Source organism: Diprion similis, chromosome 3 (genome assembly GCF_021155765.1).
Source record: "Diprion similis isolate iyDipSimi1 chromosome 3, iyDipSimi1.1, whole genome shotgun sequence".
In the NCBI taxonomy this organism is placed as follows: Eukaryota; Metazoa; Arthropoda; class Insecta; order Hymenoptera; family Diprionidae; genus Diprion; species Diprion similis.
In genome coordinates, this window is record NC_060107.1 from 2021225 (window position 1) to 2031159 (window position 9935).

General features: G+C 34.3%; 1 protein-coding gene across 13 annotated transcripts in view; it reads right to left on the reverse strand.

The window, feature by feature from the left end:
• The window catches only part of LOC124404511 (disintegrin and metalloproteinase domain-containing protein 11), a 43836-nt gene extending 34383 nt beyond the window's left edge, over window positions 1-9453 (reverse strand). For 8 of the 13 annotated variants that reach the window (XM_046878699.1, XM_046878698.1, XM_046878690.1 and 5 more), the window contains exon 1: window positions 9061-9449. In XM_046878699.1, the coding sequence (XP_046734655.1) occupies window positions 9061-9145 (85 nt within the window). In that variant the 5' untranslated portion in view covers window positions 9146-9449. Of the gene's footprint in view, window positions 1-9060 lie in introns of all 13 variants that reach the window. The other 5 variants (XM_046878688.1, XM_046878691.1, XM_046878692.1 and 2 more) reach the window with 3 other exon arrangements.
• Between the last annotated feature and the right edge of the window lie 482 nt (window positions 9454-9935).

The following is a 9935-nucleotide window of genomic DNA, read 5'->3' on the forward strand; positions in this document are numbered from 1 at the left end:
AGGATGTATAAAAGTCTTAAAAGAGCAAAGAAAATTAACATCGGTTGAATAAATTTATAATAGATGTAAAAAAGCATAATTTGCGAATTTCCACCGTGGCATGGCGCGAAAAAAATTTCTTCAAAATTGAAAGAACAAATTCTCTTCTTGGAAAAGATGATCGTTCTACGCTGTATGTAAGATTATCCTTGTTTGATTTTTTCACTTCTTTTTTACAACAGTTTTTTCAATTTTTGAACAATAGCGCAAACAAGAAGAATTTTCATCAATCAAAATATAAATTTACGTCGTGTTAAAGAAAATCGACGCTTGGTAATAAAATCAAGTCTACGTTTGACGTTTGACGTTTCAGAATTGTCTATAAAGTTCTTAACCGACTCTTCAATTTTAATAATTCAATAAAACAAATTAGTTGTAATAAAACAGAAACATTTATATTTTGAAAAAATCAACACTTTTTTGCTTCCTTCTTATTTTATAAATATAAAATAATGTAAATTTCTCTAATTTATGTTTACAAATGCATGTATAACGAAGTTATCGCAGTGATATTAAGAAAGAACGACTTTATCCTACGTAATTAACGAGTCTACAAGATATGCACTTTATCGTACCTGTATGATAGGAGCTTGTAAAGAGGCAGATTATAGAGAAAGCCAAAGAGTGAGAGAGAGAGATAAAGAGATTGAAAACCCTTGAAAGTAATTAACGACCGGGAGAGAAATGCCGAGAAAACTTGATGCGCGCAGGAGGGAGAAAAAAAAAGAGGAACAACTCTGCACATCTTTTCCATATAATATATATGTATAATGTGTGTATATATATATATAATATATCACGAAGCGGCAACACTCGAATACTAAAAGAGGCACTCGATAGATGATAATCAGCCATCGTCCTCGTCATCGTTTTCTATGTATGAGTATGTGTACATATACTATGGTTATTAACATGCCCGATGCTTCTCGAGTGGCGATTAATTTTCTATTTCTCCTTTTCTCTCTTCTTTTCACAATTATTTTTCATTTCCCGCCGCAACATCTCTAATATTATTATGTATTATTATGCACTCTATTGGGCTTATACACGAGTATTGACGGATTCCTTGCAAAGAAATAAGACTAAAATTACTCTTGCCAATTTTTTTTTAAAGCAACGGTTTTTGAGTTAGAGCCGTTTGAAGTCCACCAATCACGGCGCACGAGCCTGGCGCGAGGCTAGCGTAACTGAGCCTCATGCAGCGTTCGCTAGCCTCGCGCCAGACTCGTGCGCCGTGATTGGTGGACTTCAAACGGCTCTAACTCAAAAACCGTTGTTTTAAAAAAAAATTGTCAAGAGTAATTTTACTCTTATTTCTTTGCACGGAATCCGTCAGTGCCCGGTGGTCCGGTTACTGGGTCATATATATATAATTCCCGGATTTATTGAATACATTTTTTTTCCTTTTTTCTTTCTCTCTATGTTTTTTTCTCGCTTCTTTGAACCGCGTTTCATTCAAGTGTATTATAGCCTGTATTAAAGTATAATGGAAATCTAATCGTTGATTATCTTACATTTTGTACAAATTATAATTATTTGCATGTATAATACAATTCTAATGTATATAATTATTATACAGAGTATAATATTATTCGAAATCGATCGATTGATTTGAATTCATTTAACATTTGTAAATTAATTAACGTGCAGAGGTGATTCGAAGGTTAGATAAGAGGGGATGAGGAGGGGGAGGAGATAGAAATGAAATGATTAACAATAAGCCTTGACAGCAGGGCAGAGTAGTTAGTAATCATGTATGAAATGAATTAATAAACGTCGTTCGCGATCGTGACACGGAGCAGTAAAACAGCGAATGCATATTAAACGAGCCGTTTGCATGCGAGGTAAGCTGGGGTCTATCTATATCACTATACATGTACATACGGGGTATTCCACAGCAACTCGACCAGTGTTAAGCCCCGACCATCTGAAAGTCATTTCATGTTTTTTTCTAACATTTTATTCGGTAAAAGATGGCCCCTGAATTTTTTTCAAATCCTTTTATCAAACCGTTTATTTTTTATAAATATTTCAAGTCGATTGCGAATGCCCATTTTCGAAAATTTGAGAAAAATTCTCAAGAATCCAGTGAATGACACAAAACATCCCCCCCGCGTTAAGGAAAACGTGGGCCGAATTTTTTTTCTACTTTTTTTTTATCGCCTAATACAGAATTAAAACCGAACCGAGGAATTTCGTTGTGTCGGATTTTTAAATTTTCTCATTTTTGCCCTTTTAGACCTTTGAGCGTCGGGTCTCGTACCATTCGAAACTTTTTTTATATTTATTTTTTTGGAAATATTTTTCCCACTAGTGGGAAAAAACAGTTTCTGCCCACTAGTGAAGATACGGTTTGCCATTTCCTAACTAGGACGTAATTTATTTACTTTCCCATCTGTTCACTTTCAACAGACGCTAAAAATCGCCTAATTTTACGTTTGAATTGTGAAAGAGACTTTGAATCTTCGGGAGTCTCGAGAAATATGTGACTACGATTTAACTTTATTATAACTAAAAGATGTACTTGATCAAGTTTTTTTTTTTTTTTTTTACAAAAATTCGTTCCAACTATAAGCGCGAATCAGAAACTCGTTCCCGGTTTTATCCGCGAGGTCCAAACAGAGCCAAACGTGGTTTTTGAGCCTCCCAATCTCTCCTGACCCTTCATTTTCCAACTTTCCGTGTCTAGTGCGGAAAATAATACATTACGCACCTAGGAAGGAAAAGTAGGGTATTCCAAGCTGCGAGCGCAAGATTGACTCAGCTTGGGATAGTCTCTTTCACTCCCTTGTGACGTAACTACTTTTCACCACCTCCTGCATGGGAAAGAACAACTTCTCGTTTATGCGCAGGTCCGAAAGTCTTACTTTCCGCACAGGTAGGGTAAAAAGAAATTCAAAAGTCCTCTTCCTATTTCGTTTGAAAGAGATTTTGACGACGTTTTCCTTGTGTGCTGCTGCTGCTGCTGCAGGGTTTCGAAGCGTTGGAGTAGGACGTGGGTTGAAGGATTCCGGTGATTGCCAAAGAGATTTAGTTACCTTTCCGGGCCAACGAAGTTACCGTCAAACCTCTGCTGCTCCTGGTGGTGCTGCAGGCATCGCGAGCCTAGCAGAGACGAGTTGAGAAAAGAGAAGAAGAAAAAAAAGTGAGACATACTTTATTTGTAAAAGTCCTTAACGCTTGCATGGTTACCAAGGAAAATGTGAGGGCTACCTTCGCCCGCGTATACCTCATACGTATCCTTAAACGAACACCTTCCTTTTTTCCTTTTCTTTTTCTTCTTTTTCTCTTCTGTTTCTTTTCCTTCATTCGTGTTTCACCAAAGTTTTTAGATTTATATTATACTCACATGACAGACAGCATGTGTCTTATCAAATTATATATATATATATATATATATATATATGTAGAAGGTTTACGCGCATTCGTTTCAGATTTCAAACGCTTTGCCACTTCCAACATCGGTAAAGCGTAGGAATTCTAAAACAAATACCACGCTCGTCAAAAACGTCTTCTTTAATCCATTCGCAGTTCGTGTCTTCTTCAAAATATATCCTCGTCGTTCGTTTTTGTTTTTTTTTTTTTTTTTTTTTTTTTGCTTCTTTCTTACATTGATTTATCTTTTCTTTATCTTTTCCTTTTCCTTCCATCTACTAATATATGCACAAGATACACGACAGCTCTGGTAGAAAAATTTCATTTCTCCGACTTACGTCATTCACCTCTTATTTATGTTATTTATTCATGTCGTATGTTTTTTTTTTTTTTTTTTTTTTTTTTTTTGTTTCATTTCATGTTTTTTCTCGTTCTTCTTTTATCTCGTTTGCCGAATCTTGTTATACCTACTTTTATCATTGAAGTATCGAAAAGAGTCGAAAGTTTTGTCAGTCCGGCATATTTGATTTTAGTTTGTTTTAGATAAGGTTTGAAAATTTCTGTAATTTTTTTTCTTTTCCTTTTTTTTTTTTTTAAACCTCACTTCGATATCGCATCGTTTTTACACATCCTGGTATACGGATGTCCAGAATTTGATGGTGATCGGGTGATGGTGGTGGTGGTGAACTGTTTATCGCATCATCGAGCTTTGCCGCAGATATCTACTGTTTATTCAAAATTTACAAAAAAACACTGCCGACTGACGTAGAGTCTAATTTTCCCAGATACTGATCTGATTACGCAGGATATCAAGGCGCCCGGTTTTAGCGTATTATAACGATCTGTATTGTGACGACAAAAAACTCGACCCCCTTGACATCGGTGGTGTTTGCAATTCATGGAGGAAAGGAAAGAGAGAGAGGGAGAGAGAGAGAGAAAGAGTGCAAGAGAAAAAGGCCTTCAAACCGTATTTAAGCGGTACTGCAAAAAACAAAAAAAAAGTTAAATAAAAAATCTCGGAAAAAAAAACCCGGAATGAAAGAGAGAACAAAAAACTGGCTGTTATATACGTGTCATATATATAGCGAAATTAATTTTCCTCTTTCCTTGTTCGTTTTATTCTTCTTCTTGCGTTCGTTGTTACCTGCGCAAAAGTTCAAAGCGAGGCTGCTGGAAAGCTTGACGATTAGGAGTAATTAATTTAAAAACCCACGTATATAACTCTCATTCACTTTGGAGACATGTTATACTATATATATATATATATACATACATACATATATTGCATCCGAGATCAAAGGATCGTATACTTGAACACAATTTTATGACGTATACCTGTGTGGTATAATTGTGTAATTTTTTTTCTTTGTATTATTTATTATACTAGTACTTTTTAAAAATTGCTAGTAAAAATTGTAAAAAATTGTAAGCTTGCAAGTTGTACACAAGCAATTGGTAAAATGATGAATGTATCTATCCGAAACCTATACATTAATCGTCTCGTTTCAATCATTCGACATTTCAAAAAATCATCAAGATCAGACGACAACTTCGTCAAGGTTTTTTTTTTTTTTTTTTCTTTTGTCAATAAAGTGCAGACTTTGATGCACTTCGTATAAGTTTTGAACTCCGAAGTACCTGAACTTGGTATCACTTATTTTAACACTTTTCTCATTCGAGCTTATAACACTGCATAGGATTGTATAAGTGAATCGATCTTCTTCTTAAAATTTCTAACAACAATTGTTTCACTAAATTAGTTTTGGTTTATTCTGTTGTCGTAAAGTTGTTTGCAAGAAACCATCCGAATTGTTGAACGGATCAATGTAAACAGAATCAACTTCAGTTAGGGTGAAGCATGAATTCTGCACGAATGATGAATGGTGAACAGTGAATGGCGCCCATTCATCCATTCACTTCTTCATCCATTTCCGTAGTGCCGAAGTACATACGTGGCTTCAAACACGTTCACAATACATGAACGAGCAGTGTTGGGTATGTGTCAAGACACAGGAAACAACCTGACACGATGTACAACCAGCATTACACATTGCGACGATTAACGATTTCCTTGAACCCCTAATTGTGTCTCAGATCGTAATTGAGGTTCGAAAATTGTTACAGAAGCTTCGCAATTTGTATCGTTTCAACGTGAGGTTGAAGACTTGAAATTAAGTAGTTGGATTACTGTAACGATGAACGTTTAGGAAAAATCGTTACTTCGCAATTTTCGGATCGTTTAAGACTTAGTGAACATCGACAAACGAAACATAAAAATATTTTCTAAAAACAACGATCCCTGAGTTTCGTTTAGAATTAAAAAATAATAAATTCTAAATAAAATGTAGAAAACATTTCTAGATCGATTGAATGTGCCAAAAAACAAAAAAAAAAAAAAAAAAAAAAGAATTAGCCAAAAATCGCTCCATAATGAAACCGATGTAGAAAATATGTTCTAAGTGACTAACAGAAGTTTTAAGAATTTTTCGGGTAATTTTCAGACCGTTCCACCATTTTTTTCTTCTTATTCATTGTCTAAATAAACAAAAAAAAAATTCTGAAAAAATTGGCCTGGTTTTGAAATAGAAATTACAGTTTCTGAGAATTTTTTGGAGAATTTTGAAAAAAGATCCTTTTCAAAGTCACTTGAAATATTATTATAAATAATTGAGCAGTTGAATAAGAAATCAGAAAAAATTATGGCTACCATTTTGGAGTTGGAATAATTCCAGACAAATTTTTAAACAAGATAAAAAATGGTCAGGAAATTTTTAAACGTTGGTCATGCTCGCAGGGAATTCCCCATATTTTCCCATACAACAGATAGACGTACCACAAAGAGAGACAGAGAAAGAGATTTGATTTGATTTGATTCGACGCTAGGCTCGTCCTTTTTTGGACCTCATCCCCCAGGCACCCATGTAACTCTTATTCTTTCCCGACAGTGTATCGTTTTCCATCAACTGCACAGCGCTGTCCTCAAGATTGCTTCGTGATAACGACTATCCCTAACGACTATGGAGGGTGGAACGTGGTCTGAGTATACATGGTGTGCCTATGAGTGCAGCTTCTTTGTCCAAAAAAGTTTCTCTCTCGCGTTGAACTAGACTTAAGTAAGATGTCTACCAACAGCGCCAAAATACCCTAGATCGGAGGTGATTAATTGTTGTGACGTTGAATCTACGTGGAGAAAAAAAATGAGCGAGACTTTAAATAACTCACAACTCAACTATACATGATGGTATTACCGAGCAGGGTAGCGTTTTCCAGAAAAATAATTCCCTAACAATATAGAGATTTCTTTAGACGGTTGGTACACATCTCGCTTAAAGGTTTTAACCTCGAAGAAAGGGGCGTGTCGTAGGAGTTCCAGGCACACCATATATACTCACACCACAGAGTAGATGTAAGGAAGACTATCTACGTATATAAAAACTGTCCGTAAAATACAGTGAAATTAAGATGGCGTTGGTGTAGCAAAAGTTCCACATTTAAAAAGAAAGCGGCAATCGAATTGAACCTTGATTGCTTTTACTAGCACCATTCTGGTGGCTTTTTGATGGACACATTTTCAATTGAAAACCCATAGGAGATACCCATCCGTACCTCTACCCGCCGTACTAACGACCCTTATTTCCCTCTACCTTTACCCCAAACTTATCCCATCAAACCCTGCCGTTTGCGGGTAACAACGTTTTCCTCACGTGCAAAGGTATGTCGGGTGCAACTCTGTAGTAGATGCGTTAGGGTGGTCGTTAAATCTGAAGGAGGGGGGGGGGGGTTCAATGTTGGATGGTCGTAGATCGGTGTTAAATATGAAAAAAAAAAAATTTCTATTTTCAGTACAGATTCTTCATAAAACTGCTGTTTATGATGAAAAGAAAAAAAAAACCCCAGCTGAAAATTCGAGCTCTATCGGATAAGATTTAGGGGTCCAGCTTTCGAGTTTTTTTTTTTTTATGGATTAAAATAACACGTGAAAAAAAATACTCATCTTGATACTCACCGTCGATTTTCCGTGAAAATACAGACGAAAGTGAAAAATATCAAGACACCGTTTTTTTTTTTTTTCAGGCAACAATATTATGTAACTGAAAAAAGGTCTCCGGATATTTAATTTATTTTTCAATTTCGCATGTTTCGAGAATCATTATGACTCGAAAACTGAAGAAATTGAATAATGAAAAATAATCGTATTAAAATCAGAGAAAATAAAATTTTTCATAATTCTTTTTTGTTTTTACTTTTTTTTCTTTACAAAATATTGCCGTCTACAAAAAAATGTATCTTGATATTTTACATTTTCGTCTATATTATCGTGCGAAATCGAGACGGCGAGTGTTAAGGTGAGCATTTTTTTTTTTGCTTGTTCATTGTAAAAACTAAAACTCGAAAGCGGGGCCTCTAAATCTTATCCGATCGAGCTCAAATCTGCAGGTGACTTTTTTTTTCGTCATAAACGACAATTTTGCAAGGATTCTACACTGGAAACAATTCTTTTTTTCTTCATTTCTTTTGAACCAATTTAATATATATGTATGTATTACAGGTATGTAGGTTCCACGTAGAGATTCACCGGGGCTCGCAGCTCAATTCGCTCGAGACAAACTCCCGGGTTTCCGATTTTCCAACCCGCGTCCATCAACCCCTAACCTAATTTGCTTTTCGCCGAATGTTTCTCGTTCGTTACGTATTACGAATATACCGTAATAAATATAACCGTCCGAAGGGGGTAAATTATATACGTATATATAGATAATTCCGTAATCCCTGCGTGCGTACTTTGTATATTACATCCACTTGAAAAGAGGGAATTTTGCTCAAACCTGACAGGAAGAGAGAGACGTATCACGGTTTTTGGCCCAAACAAAAGAAAATGAAATAGAAAAAAATATAATTTTTACTATAAATGTAGCAAATCTTAATCTGCAGACACAGAGTTTGGTTTCTAAAGTAAATTCTACATTTTACGTTGTATATTTATTTATTTTATCAAAGAAACCTGATATTGTGTAAACGAGGGTTTCCTGCAGTTTTCTGTAAATTAATTTCCACTTTTATCCTCTTCGTCGAGAAATTGCAAGATTTTTTTTTACAATTATTTTTACATTGCAAATATGCTATACTAATAATATTATATGCATAACGATTGAACAATATGAAGATGTGTATAAATAATTTCGGGAATTGAAAATTGAACAAAGTTATTATAATAATGTAACGATAGTAATTAACATCCTGTTGATAATTACGTACGGTAACTAAAAAATTAAATTATATAACATTGATTTAATAAAATTTATGAATGAAAATTCGATAAACATATGCAGTATACTTTACGAAGTAACATTTGAATAAGACAATCTTTATGCATAAGCTAACTAATTGTGAGACGAAAATTTTCGGAGAAACTCATCTTTTATTACTTGACTAAACTGAATTTTTTACTATTAATATACGAGTTTTTGGGACGAGTAATTTATTGTTAGTAATGATTTGTCGAAGTTGAATAAGAACGAGAAGGAAAGAATAAATGTGAATTGAATTGTATCGTCGATAAGGGACTTGAGAAAAACGTGCAGCGGAAAATACAGAGATTAAATAACAATGGTAATTGCGATAGTATAATTAAAATGTGCGATTTACCTCGCTTCGAAGTGCTGTCGGCGCTGCTAGTAAATCCAGGTACAGCAATCACGAGAACAAAGAGTCCACAATATACCCAAAACATGTTTACGTCTTAACAACATTGTTTAATTCCATTTTACATTACGCTCGTTAAACACTATGATGATGCTGGATTCGATGATTCTTCTCATGTTAGGTATAATCATTGGTACCTACTTGAGATTTGATTGTTTAATATCGCGAATCTGGGACAAATCGCGTACGCCATGTATAAATGTCCTGCAGAAGGGTGGAGTAGCCGTATTTTTGTGCAATTATAATCAGTTTCTTTAATACGGCAATCGTGCAATATTTATCGTTGGACTTTTATATGGTGAATAATTTATTTAGTCCAACAACGCGAGTCTTAAAAATCGCGAAATTTATTTCGTTATCATATATTATCTTCTTTCAGCGACAGTCTTTTTTTTATTATTATTAATAATTTTACCTATCAATTGTATGGTTTAAATGTATAATAAGTACATACATATACGTATATAATATATTTAACGCTGGTATAATTTTACGCGCTCTTGACTTTTTTTTATAACAATTTTATAACTTACGCGTAACGATTGTATAGTTACGTTAACGTTTTTAGATTTATTTATCACAACATATATATAATATATATATAAATTTATATAAAGATGCATACAATCCGGATGAGCGTGTTAATACGCGTATATATATATATATGTGTATATATACATACGTATATACACATATATACGTATATAACGGATTTAACTAACGAATAACAAACAACTCGAGATCAGAGGTAAAGAAGCCAGAATAAGAATAATAAAATTTAACGAAAAATTCAATGTCTTAAAAAAAAAAAAGCAATG